The 13,098-nt window shown below is 36.2% G+C and overlaps 1 protein-coding gene across 6 annotated transcripts in view; it reads left to right on the top strand.

Annotated features, from left to right (window-relative positions):
- USP15 (ubiquitin specific peptidase 15) overlaps window positions 1-13,098 on the top strand; it is a 136,698-nt gene that overhangs the window by 56,395 nt on the left and 67,205 nt on the right. For all 6 annotated transcript variants that reach the window (XR_825422.1, XR_825423.1, XM_010841605.1 and 3 more), the window contains one exon: window positions 8,844-8,989. Coding sequence is in view for 4 of the 6 variants with exons in the window: in XM_010841605.1 (XP_010839907.1) it covers window positions 8,844-8,989 (146 nt within the window). In the remaining 2 variants the exon portion in view is untranslated. The remainder of the gene's footprint in view (window positions 1-8,843; window positions 8,990-13,098) is intronic.

Raw genomic sequence — 13,098 nt, 5'->3', positions numbered from 1 at the left:
AGATCAAATTGCCAACATCCTTTGGATCATCAAAAAAGCAAGAGTTCCAGAAAAATATCTATTTCTGCTTTATTGACTATGCCAAAGCCTTTGACTGTGTGGATCAGAATAAACTGTAGAAAATTCTGAAAGAGATGGGAATACCAGACCACCTGACCTGCCTCTTGAGAAACCTGTATGCAGGTCAGGGAGCAACAGTTAGAACTGGACATGGAACAACAGACTGGTTCCAAATAGGAAAAGGAGTACGTCAAGGCTGTATATTGTCACCCTGCTTATTTAACTTATATGCAGAGTATGTCATGAGAAATGCTGGGCTGGAAGAAGCACAAGCTGAAATCAAGATTGCCGGGAGAAATATCAATCACCTCAGATATGCAGATGACACCACCCTTAGAGCAGAAAACGAAGAGGAACTCAAAAGCCTGTTGATGAAAGTGAAAGAGGAGAGTGAAAAAGTTGGCTTAAAGCTCAACATTCAGAAAACGAAGGTCATGGCATCTGGTCCCATCACTTCATGGCAAATAGATGGGGAAATAGTGGAAACAGTGTCAGACTTTATTTTTGGGGGCTCCAAAATCACTGCAAATGGTGACTGCAATCATGAAATTAAAAGACGCTTACTCCTTGGAAGGAAAATGATGACTAACCTAGACAGCATATTGAAAAGCAGAGGCATTACTTTGCCAACAAAGGTCCGTCTAGTCAAGGCTATGGTTTTTCCAGTGGTCATGTATGGATGTGAGAGTTGGACTGTGAAGAAAGCTGAGCACCGAAGAATTGATGCTTTTGAACTGTGGTATTGGAAAAGACTCTTGGGAGTCCCTTGGACTGCAAGGAGATCCAACCAGTCCATTCTAAAGGAGATCAGCCCTGGGATTTCTTTGGAAGGAATGATGCTAAAACTGAAATTCCAATACTTTGGCCACCTCACGTGAAGAGTTGACTCATTGGAAAAGACTCTGATGCTGGGAGGGATTGGGGGCAGGAGGAGAAGGGGGCGACAGAGGATGAGATGGCTGGATGGCATCACCAACTCGATGGAGGTGAGTCTGAGTGAACTCTGGGAGTTGGTGATGGACAGGGAGGCCTGGCATGCTGTGATTCATGGGGTCGCAAAGAGACACGACTGAGCGACTGAACTGAACTGAACTGATATATTTAGGGTCATTATTTTACTAATTCACATAATTAAAATGCATTAAAAACAGAATAGAAATATTCAGAAAAGTGCATTTCAACTCCATAGGGTAGATTTTATAAAAAGTGACAATTTGTAATTTCCTAAGAAAATAAAATAGAAGTAAATGACAATAAAAAATAAAAACACTATTAAGCTCAATATCTCTATACTTCTATATTTGGTTTATAAAAAGAACCTTCAAATTATATTCAATCAAACAATAGTTCCAATAGACCTGGTATAAATTCTTGTATCTTATCTTGTTCCAAAATGAAGTGAAGACCAGGTTAATAAAATATTTCTGAATTTCATAAGTACATTTGACTTTCACCACTTAGCCATTTCACTGCAAGAAAATACTTTTAACCCATAATTTTCATGAAGTAGTACCATTCTTTAGTACCTAATGCTTGGTTAATCCTAATGTTTCTGCCATATATTATGTATGAATTTTTTATTCTCCCTCTCTTTATTTAGCTAAAACATTTATAAGTTGAGATGCAATTTCAATAAACTCATACAGTCATCTTTCTAAAAGAATACTTAAAATGTTAGAAATTCCATATAAATGTCTTTTTTATTACATTATAGCGGATAAAGTACTTAACTTTTGTGCTTCTCAGTTTTGGGAACATATTCAGGAAAGTAAAACATTTCTACATCATGAAAACTGAAAATTTTAAATATAATTTATGAAATTACATTAATCATGATATCAAAATGTGCACACTAAGAATCTATATCCAACAAAGATTATCTATTAAAATTAATTCAGAGACTTAATGTCTGAAATTTACAGCCAATTAGAATATAAATAAACTACCTCTTAAATGCTTGATGTAAATAATGTTTTCTAGTTATTTTAAAGTTTCTTTTGTTTTTCTTTATTTTCTTTGTTCGTTACCTCATTTCTGTAGGAAAATTACATGTAAATTACATGAGGAAATAAAAGTCTTATTTTACTGAAAAATAAGTTTTACTGAAAAAATGTTTTAAAACTCATTTTATGAAGATCTAAGTTTTAACTTCTGAACTCAAAACAGTATTTCAGTGTCTTTACATTAGGTACTAGGTAAGGCGACCCACTCCAGTATTCTTGCCTGGAGAATCCTATGGACAGAGAAACCTGCAGGCTGCAGTCCATGGGGTCATGAGAGTCAGGCACAACTTAGTGACTACACCACCACCACCACCACCAAGAATTATCAAGGAGATTATTTGTAAAGAATCTCTGCTTCAAAAAGTTTATGATTTAATAGATTTTAATTTTCATAGTTTAAATTTACTAATACTTTAAAATGCTACATATTTTGGGTATATGCCTTAAAATTGTATATGAGTAAATTTTTTATATAGCTGACACTTCTTACTGTATTGGAATGATTTTTTCAAACTATGTTATCTGTACTTTTGTGGTCATTAAACATTGGGGGATAAAGAGAATGGAAAATATCAGAATACAAAATATCTACATATATGTGTACACAGCTCCTTACCATAGGTCCTAGTTTTAAAAATTTGAAAATCTGTATTAGAACATGTTTGCTTTCTAAGTGAAAAGTTTTGCAAAAATTAAAATTAAGTAAGGAATTTTAGAAACTTCATGGTTATAATTATCATAGTAGTTAGCAGTTACTGAGTACTTCCTATGAGACCTGGATTCGATCCCTGGGTCAGGAGGATCCCCTGGAGAAGGCAGTGGCGATCCACTCCAGCACTTTTGCCTGGAAAATCCCATGGATGGAGGAGCCTGATAGGCACAGTCCGTGGGGTTGCAAAGAGTCGGACATGACTGAGTGACTTCACTTTCACTTTCACTTTCCTATGTTTTAGGCACTTTGTAGGAAATTTCTTATTTAAACCTCAAGATTACTGTACCCACATCTTAAAGGTGATGACACCTAGGCTTAGAAAGATTAGGTAATCTATAAAGTTTCACCCTGGTACCAGGTGATAGAGCCAGTATTTTGACTCCTTAACTAGACCTTTTATATCAGAGTCTCGCCTCTTAATTTGCTGCTTTACACAATCTGTACAAGTGTTAATTGGATTGATTTTGTTTTTCTAGAGCAAGTGAGTTTTGAAACAATAAAGAATTTGATAAGAAAGGAAATATGAGATGTATATTTTTTTCCCTGAATGTTTTTTTCTCAATCTGTCTAAAAAGGATCAAAATAGCTATGTATATGAAATGCAATATCAGCTCAGTTCAGTCACTTAGTTGTGTGTGACTCTTTGCGACCCCATGGACTGCAGCATGCCAGGCTTCCCTGTCCATCACCAACTCCCGAAGGTTGCTCAAACTCATGGCCATTGAGTCAGTGATGCCATCCAACCATCTCATCCTCTGTTGTCCCCTTCTCCTGCCTCGTTTTTCCCAGCATCAGGGTCCTTCCCAGTGAGTCAGTTCTTCACATCAGGTGGCCAAAGTATTGGAGCTTCACCTTCAGCATCAGTCCTTCCAGTGACTATTCAGGACTGATTTCCTTTAGAATTGACTACAGTATACAAATTTTACAAACAATTAAAAAATATAAGCACTTGTTTTTGGTTTTTACCAAATTAATAAAATGTTCCATTTTCAGCTAATAATGCCTGCATTGATTTATAATAAAAATGATGACAGCCATAAGTAGGATCTAAATAATTTACCATATTCAGGACCAAAATACTCTGCCTTTTAATATTTTTCTCCCTAAATTGAAATACTAGATATTGAAGATGTTTCAATAAGAAAGATAAAATATGTTTTTATTTATTCTCAATACCACTGAAAAATAATTTTATTATAAAATTTGAAAGGTGATTTGTTTTAAAATTTATTAATAGAATTGCTTAACTTTCTTATTTAAAAAAATGTTTGTCACAGTAATTTTATTTATGTTTTCTCTGTTAATACTTTTTTATCTCTTTATCCTTTTCATTAACTGCCTAATATTGTCAGATTAATATATATAGAAATATGCACATTATCTCAATACCTTGACATTCTCACTCTGGTGATCTTGATCTGCACTCAGACTCAATCACCAGTTCCCATAAATATACCCTAGGCTGACATTATCTACAACTGCACTTACCATATATCATTTTAAGCAAACTGCTTTCTGACTACCACTTCTTCTGCTCCTATTCTCTCTCAAACTCACTGCTGCTGCTACTGCTGCTAAGTCGCTTCAGTCGTGTCCGACTCTGTGCGACCCCGTAGATGGCAGCCCACCAGGCTCCCCCATCCCTGGGATTCTCCAGGCAAGAACACTGGAGTGGGTTGCCATTTGCTTCTCCAATGCATGAAAGTGAAAAGTGAAAGTGAAGTTGCTCAGTCCTATCTGACTCTTTGCGACCCCATGGACTGCAGCCTACCAGGCTCCTCCATCTATAGGATTTTCCAGGCAAGAATACTGGAGTGGGGTGCCATTGCCTTCTCCCTCAAACTCACTAGATCAAACCTATCACTCCCTTGATTATACTGTGATGGTCTTTAATTACTTCTACATTAATAAATCCAGTGGTTAAAGTCTTCATTGTCTTAGTTCAGTTCAGTTGCTCAGTCATGTCTGACTCTTTGTGACCCGTTGGATTGCAGCACACCAGGCTTCCCTGTCCATCACCAGCTCACAGAGCTTACTCCAACTCATGTCCATTGAGTTGGTAATGCCATTCGATTCTCTCATCCTCTGTCGTCCCTTCTCCTACCACCTTCAATCTTTCCCAGCATCAGGGTCTTTTTCAGTGAGTCAGTTCTTCGCATCAGGTGGCCAAAGTATTGGAGTTTCAGCTTCAGCATCAGTCCTTCCAATGAATATTCAGGGTGATTTCCTTTAGAATGGACTGGTTGGATCTCCTTGCAGTCCAAGGGACTCTCAAGGACTCTCCAGCACCACAATCCAAAAGCATCAATACCGGTGCTCAGCTCTCTTTATAGTCCAACTCTCACATCCATATATGACTACTGGAATAACCGTAGCCTTGACTAGACGGACCTTTGTTGGCAAAGTAATGTCTCTGCTTTTTAATATGCTGTCTAGGTTGGTCATAACTTTTCTTCCAAGGAACAAGCATCTTTTGATTTCATGGCTGCAGTCACCATCTACAGTGATTTTGGAGCCCAAGAAAATAAAATCTCTCACTGTTTCCACTGTTGTCCCGTCTATTTGCCATGAAGTGATGGGACCGGGTGCCATGATTTTAGTTTTCTGAATGTTGAGTTTTAAGCCAACTTTTTCACTCTCCTCTTTCACTTTCATCAAGAGGCTCCTTAGTTCTTCACTTTCTGCCTTAAGGATGGTATCATATGCATATATGAGGTTATTGATATTTCTCCCAGCAATCTTGATTCCAGCTTGTGCGTCATCCAGTCCAGCATTTTGCATGATGTACTCTGCATATCTTAGTATGCCTGCAAAAATTTACATACTTATTTACTTTTCCACCTAGAAATATTTTCTCTTCACATGGCTGCCAGCGCACAAGTTCTCACTGGCTGCAGCTTCTCAGTCATTTGTAAGATGCTGTTCATATTTCTGACCTCAAAACATCAGTGTGATATGCTTAGTCCTTGGATCTCCTTTCTTTTCCTTAATGTTTTACCCTGGCTTTTAATCCTTTCTATATATTGATATCTTATATCTCCTACCCAAATTCTCCCTTAATTCCAGTTTCATCCATTCCATATCATCATCTGTGTCTGATGAAAATCTAAGGATAACATGTCGGAAACTAAACTCTTCTTCTTCCCCCTAAAACTTACTACTCTGTTATTTTTCCCTGTCTGAGTAATCATCACTAGCACTCTTCTTATTGCTTAAGCTAAAATCCTTGGTATCATTCTGATTGCCTTGCATTTCTCACCTACATAATCTGGCAACATAACTTGTAAGCATTCCTTAGAATCTATTCTCAGTCTGACGGCTTAGTGTTGCTTCCAATGTTATCACCATGATTGGATTTCTGTAGTAGCCTAGTCTCCCATCCTTGACATTCTTTAGTTTGTTCTTTACTAGCAGTAAAAGTGAGCATTTAAAATGTCAGTTGGAGCATGCCACTTCTCTACTCACAACCCCTCAGTGAGTTCTCTTCTTAATCAGATAAAATCAGATAAAGTAGAATGCTTTCATAACTACTTAAATTCTGTATGATCCTACAGTTAGTACCTTGAGCTTTTCATCTTGCTCATTCCACTTCAGGCTTCCCTAGTAGTTCAGTGGTAAAGAATCTGCCTACCAATGCAGGAGATCCCTGGGTGGGGAAGATACCCTGGAGAAGAAAGTGGTAGTCCGCTCCAGTATTTTTTCCTGGGAAATCCCATAGACAGTGGAGCCTGGTGGGCTACAGTCTGTGGAGTCACAAAGAGTCAGACACGACTTAGCAACTGAACAACAACAAAATTCCACTTCAGCTACATTGGTGCACCTTGGTGTTCTAAAACATGCCAAATACGTACCCATCTCAGGGCCTTTGATTTTGTCCCCAGAATCAAGGGGACATTTCCATATTACTTGTATATATTATGCATACAAATATGTATGTGTTAATAAACTTCAGAAAACGAAGATCATGGCATCTGGTCCCATCACTTCCTGGCAAATAGATGGGGAAACAGTGGAAACAGTGTCAGACTTTATTTTGGGGGGCTCCAAAATCACTGCAGATGGTGACTGCAGCCATGAAATTAAAAGCTGCTTACTCCTTGGAAGAAAAGTTATGACCAACCTAGATAGCATATTCAAAAGCAGAGACATTACTTTGCCAACAAAGGTCTGTCTAGTCAAGGCTGTGGTTTTTCCAGTGGTCATGTATGGATGTGAGAGTTGGACTTTGAAGAAAGCTGAGCGCCGAAGAATTGATGCTTTTGAACTGTGGTACTGGAGAAGACTTTTGAGAGTCCCTTGGACTGCAAGGAGATCCAACCAGTCCATTCTGAAGATCAGCCCTGGGATTTCTTTGGAAGGAATGATGCTAAAGCTGAAACTCCAGTAGTTTGGCCACCTCACGTGAAGAGTTGACTCATTGGAAAAGACTGATACTGGGAGGGATTGGGGGTAGGAGGAGAAGGGGACGACAGAGGATGAGATGGCTGGATGGCATCACTGACTCGATGGATGTGAGTCTGAGTGAACTCTGGGAGTTGGTGATGGACAGAGAAGCCTGGCGTGCTGCGATTCATGGGGTCGCAAAGAGTCGGACACGACTGAGCAACTGAACTGAACTGAATAGGAAAAATGCCTAGAAGAAAAAATATCAAAATGGTAACAGTGGTTATCTGTAGGTGAACATTTTATTTGTATTTTATGTATTTTTGCAATGAGCAAGATTTATTGCTTCAATCAGGAAACAAGTATTCATTTTTATAGAAAGACTAAAATAACCTCCCTTCCTTGACTTCTTCCTGTAGCCTCCTTCGTAGGTGATTTTCTGTTTTTTGTACTGCTTACATGGGTGTATCCACTTTTGAAGTTCATCATTATATATTGACGATTTGTGCATTTTTCCATATGGATTTACACTTCAGTTAAAAAATCAGTGCTAAAAAAAAAAAAAAAAAAAAAAATCAGTGCTGCCAAAATACAAAGTAGTATTAATAATATACTTACAGTTATTTGATGTAATTTTTTAAATCTTCTGGCTAGTTTGCTCTAAGTTTTGAAGTACACTTTAATGTTTACTATGTAATTAATGCCTTAATTAAACTGTCTTTCACTGTAAGACTGTTAAAGAGCATTAAAAGCTAAGTAGAACATAAACAGTGCTATTGAACTAAGTTTGATTATGTAGGTTAGGTGTGGCTTTTATTTTTTAAGAAAACATGTATTGTTAGACTTAGTATTTTACAAATAATGTTTTGTCCAAAATTAAGTATTCTAAAAGAGGTATTTTATATTTCTTCATATGTTATAAAATATTTAAGTGTAATTTTCTTGAAATCTAAGTTAGGTGAGTTATTGACAATGTTTAAAAATACTTTAAAGATTCATCTAAATATGGTACCAAAACTTAATAACTCTCAAACATGTAGATACTCCTGTATCTTACTTTACAACAGATAAACTGCTCTGGGTTTTTAAAAAAGACTTCTCCCACTCAGGTAATTGGTTTAGAAATAAGATACCTGGTTTTACCTTAGAATCAAGAGATTTTTGACCAACTTCTCTTCAAAGATGGCACTTTTTTGTTTGTCTCCATATTCTATTTAATTTCAGTTAGCTATTTAAACTGTAAATTATATTCAGCTTAGTATAAATTATTCTTAAATTGATTTTGTTGTAACGAAATTTCATCCTGTGGCATCTCTGAATCATACTTTAATTTCTAACACCAACACATCATCAGAAAATACATTAATTTTATAATGTATAAGAAGTTAAAGTGCACCCTGTATAATGTAAACTATATTTTAGTATTATGTGATTGAACTCTTACCTTTGAGATATTAATTTCTCCAAGTAATTATCTGTCAGAGTTACAATTATCATTTTGTTCCTAAAAAGTATACCCTGTCTCAAAAACTTGATTGCTTTATATATTTCCTACGTATTTGTTTATCTTCTCTTATTATTATCAGTATTTTAAATTTAGGATTTTTATGCTAGTGAGCACTTATCTCTGTGTGTACATTATTAAATATTTATTATATTTACATATCTTTCCTCCTTATGTCTAGATACAATTGAAAAGGAAATAAGAAAAATCTTCAATATTCCAGATGAAAAGGAGACCAGATTGTGGAACAAATACATGAGTAATACATTTGAACCACTGAATAAACCAGACAGCACCATTCAGGATGCTGGTTTATACCAAGGACAGGTATTGTTTAGCAATACTGTTTATTTTAAGCATACTATCTATCCATGAAGCTTTTGAGATTCATAAACTTTATGGCTATCCTGACACTCTACAATGGGTTCTACTATCTCTGATTTCCTCTTTTCTAACTCATCTGTTCTCTTTTCCCTGCTGGTCACTAGTTATGCACTAATTATAACTTCTTCTCTCCTTGAGCTTGAGAATAACCTACTTTTTAAAAATAAATTATTTTCCATTGACAAATAACTGATATAATAAGGGATCAACATACTTTTTGTAAAGGATCAAGTAATAAATATTTTTGTTTCAGCGGTCTTTATGATCTCTGTGATGACCACAACTTTGCCATTGTAGTAGCAAGAAAGTAACGGTAAACAATATGTAGAAAATGGATATGGCTATGTTCCAACAAACTTTATTTTCAAAAGCAGTCAGTGAGCTGAGTGAATTGTAGTTTGCCAATACCTGTTAGAAGGGGTCAACCCCCAGTTTGGTCTTTCTTTATGATACAATCCAAACAAATGAAAGACTTTATGATGTAATCCAAACAAACGAATGTGTTGAGAAATGAAGATTTCTAGACACAATCAGCAAGTCTTACTGATTCTTCCTTCCACCTCTCTCTTTAATTAATCTCTGTTCCATTTCCAGCCCTTATTTTTCAGTAATGTTTTAACAAATCCCTCTGCTTCCAGTCTTTTCATGTCCATTCTCAACCTTCCATATTTCTGCCAGAATACCCTTTCTAAAATGTAAACCTTATTATTTCCTTTCCACTAATCTTCCCTGGCTCCTTAACAATTGTAGAATAAAGTCCCAGCACCTTAACATAGCATGCAAGTCATGGTTTATCCTTTTACCTTATTCTTCCAGCATCTTTTGATTAATCTTGCCTTTTGATTTGCATTCCTAACAAAACCTAACTGAACTACTTATAGTCTTTAAGTCTATTATGGTGTTCCGTTCTCTTGTTCTTTGATATATGTTGTTTCATCTGCCCATTGTACTGTTCTCTCCATTCCCTGTATTCATCCAAAATAAAATTCTTTTTAAACATCCAAATATTAAAATGAAGCTTCCCATCCTATCATGTAATCTAACCAGATCAGATTATCCATCCTTCCAATTCCAATATCAGATCATTTCTTCAGCCTTTCATGATCTGTTTATCTCAGTATCTAACTAAGGCATAGAATTTTTTTTTACTTTGGAGAAAAAATTTCTCCCTTAACTTCCATAATGATTTACATGTATGTCTTGTATCATTCATTGTATACTTTGCTGTGCTTAGTTAATCAGTCATGTCCGACTCTTTATGACCCCATGGACTGTAGCCCGCCAGGCTCCTCTGTCCATGGGATTCTCCAGGCAAGAATACTTGAGTGGGTTGCCATGCCCTCCTCCAGCAGATCTTCTCAACCCAGGGATCGAACCCAGGTTTCTCGCATTGCAGGCGGATTCGTTATTGTCTGAGCCACCAGGGAAGCTTGTATCATTCATTGTGTACTTCAGTTATTTATATATTAAGCTCCCTGGCTAAACTATGAAGTCCTTGTTTTGGTTGGATTTTGTGTCCTAAATAGGACCTATATTTTAATACCTAACACAGAGCCTGCTGCTCCAAGATATGGAAGTTTTTGCTTTGTTTTGTGTTAATTTAAAATTGATATTGATATGTGATGGAAATTGTTCCTACTATAATCAAATATTGTCCTGAGCTGTAAAACAGTGATTTTCACACTTATTTTAGCCATTATATTCTTAAGTAAAATCTTACAAAATCTAACATGTATTCTAATTTAAAGGAGTTACCCAGTTGAAGCTGATTGAGACATTTGGAACTACTGGCTACTTGACGCTCCCTTCCTTATCCATCCAACTCTCTCTCTCTTACAGTAGAAAGATCCATCAGGCCATGAGGTTGCTCCAGGGAATACACTTTAAATATGTAGGATTATTTCTTAAATCTTTTCAGTAATTGAGTCTGTGTAATGTCTGTAATTCTCCTTGTCATGTATATTAGACTGAGGCTTAGAGAATTTAAGTAATTTGATATTCTTGATAGGAATGCATCTATCAGAATGAAGATGACAGAATTATTTTAATAAGACTAAATATCTTATTAAACATTCTTATAGAATATCTTTAGAGACATTTGATCTTTTGAAATAGAAATGGTTCAGAGAAAATGCATGAAATTGTCTAGATTTTTGACCAGTTATTTTCTGAATGATGATGAATGAACTGAACACTATCTTAGACTTAAAACAATTTTTTTTTCTTACTGAAATAGAAAGTATCCTCATTAGAAAGTGAAACAAAGATACATTATTGAAGAGTTTGCCTCTCAAAATAGATGGTCTTTACCTCTCTTTCTTGTATGTGTATGTTCAATTTAATTAAATCTTAAAATATTTTTTTAAATATTTTCATTTTGAGTTAAGGTTTTAACCTTAAATGATGAAAATTTTATTCAGAAAATGATACATTTGAGTAAGGAAATGAGTTTTAGCATTTCTGATGGCATTCAACATTAATTGTAAAGACAAAAGGAATTTAAAATACAAATACTGCTTGGGATTAAAGGTTACAGTTAAACTTTAAATATTTTTTTGATTCTTCAGCTTTAGGATCTTCCTTTAAAAAACAAACTGTAAGCAAAGATATTAAATATATACCTTTGACATTTTCTATAGCTATACTCTTTTGCTTTATAGCTGATTTAAGTGCTGCTAGAGACTAAGTTCAGAAAAGGCAAAGGCACCCCACTCCAGTACTCTTGCCTGGAAAATCCCATGGACAGAGGAGCCTGGAAGGCTGCAGTCCATGGGGTCGCTGAGGGTGGGACACAACTGAGCGACTTCATTTTCACTTTTCACTTTCATGCATTGGAGAAGGAAATGGCAACCCACTCCAGTGTTCCTGCCTGGAAAATCCCAGGGACGGAGGAGCCTGGTAGGTTGCCATCTATGGGGTCGCACAGAGTCGGACACAACTGAAGTGACTCAGCAGCAGCAGCAGAGACAAAGTTTATGTGTATATGTTTTTTAATAAAGTATAATTTTTACTTAGATGTCTATACAGTTAAAAGTTGTAGCACAGGAAATCCTTCCTTCAGAAGTTAAAAATTACTCAGCAAACTCAACTTTATAAACATGTAAAACTATGTAAATATATGACTATATCATCTTAAACCAGAAATTGAGCATAATAGTTAATTGCCTGTGGTAGTTAGGGAGAGGAATATGATCAGGGAGGTGTCAGGATGGCAGGTATACAGTGCACTATTCTTAATGTATTACCTATACTTCATGTGTGTTTTGGGAGTTTGTTTTTTGTTTTCTGGTCAAGCTGTATGGCTTGCAGGATCTTAGTTCCCCACCCAGGGATCGAACATGTGCTCCCTGCACCAAGGGCACGGAGTCTTAACCACTGGACCATCAGGGAAGTTCCTCACATGTGCTTTTTGTTTATAGGAAATAATTTAAAGGTAACTTTGGCTTCCCCAGTAGCTCACTGGGGAAAGAATCTGCTTGCAATGCAGGAGACATAGGAGATGCGAGTTCGATCTCTGGGTTGGGAAGATCCCCTGGAGGAGGAAATGGCAAACCACTCCAATATTCTTGCCTGGAAAATCCCATGGACAGAGGAGCTTTGTGCGCTACATACAGTCCATTGGTCGTAGAGGGTCAGACACGACTGAGCAACTAACACACCGCACACAAAGATAACATTAGTGTTTTAATTAGCATAGTTTATCAACAACAAAGAGTCGGACACAACTGAGCGACTTCACTTCTTCATCAACAACATGGTTCCATGAATTTTTTAAATCAGTATTTCATTTGTATATGTATTCTGAATCAGGCTTACATTTTTACATGGTTAATATCCAAATGCCAACTTAGAAATTGCCTGAAACATATAGTCCACAAAAGTATATTACTAAGTATACATAGGTCCCCTTCTTATGACTCATTCACATTGTTATACTGCAGAAACCAGCACAACATTGTAAAGCAATTATCCTCCAAATAAAAATTTTTTTAATTATTTTATCAATAAAGAAGTATATTACTAAGAATATATAGAACAGGTAACAAAATTGC

The sequence above is a fragment of the Bison bison genome, unplaced genomic scaffold, assembly GCF_000754665.1.
Source record: "Bison bison bison isolate TAMUID 2011002044 unplaced genomic scaffold, Bison_UMD1.0 scf7180017864163, whole genome shotgun sequence".
NCBI classification, from domain to species: Eukaryota; Metazoa; Chordata; class Mammalia; order Artiodactyla; family Bovidae; genus Bison; species Bison bison.
Note: the sequence above shows the minus strand (reverse complement) of the source record. Positions and strands in the feature narration are given on the sequence as shown.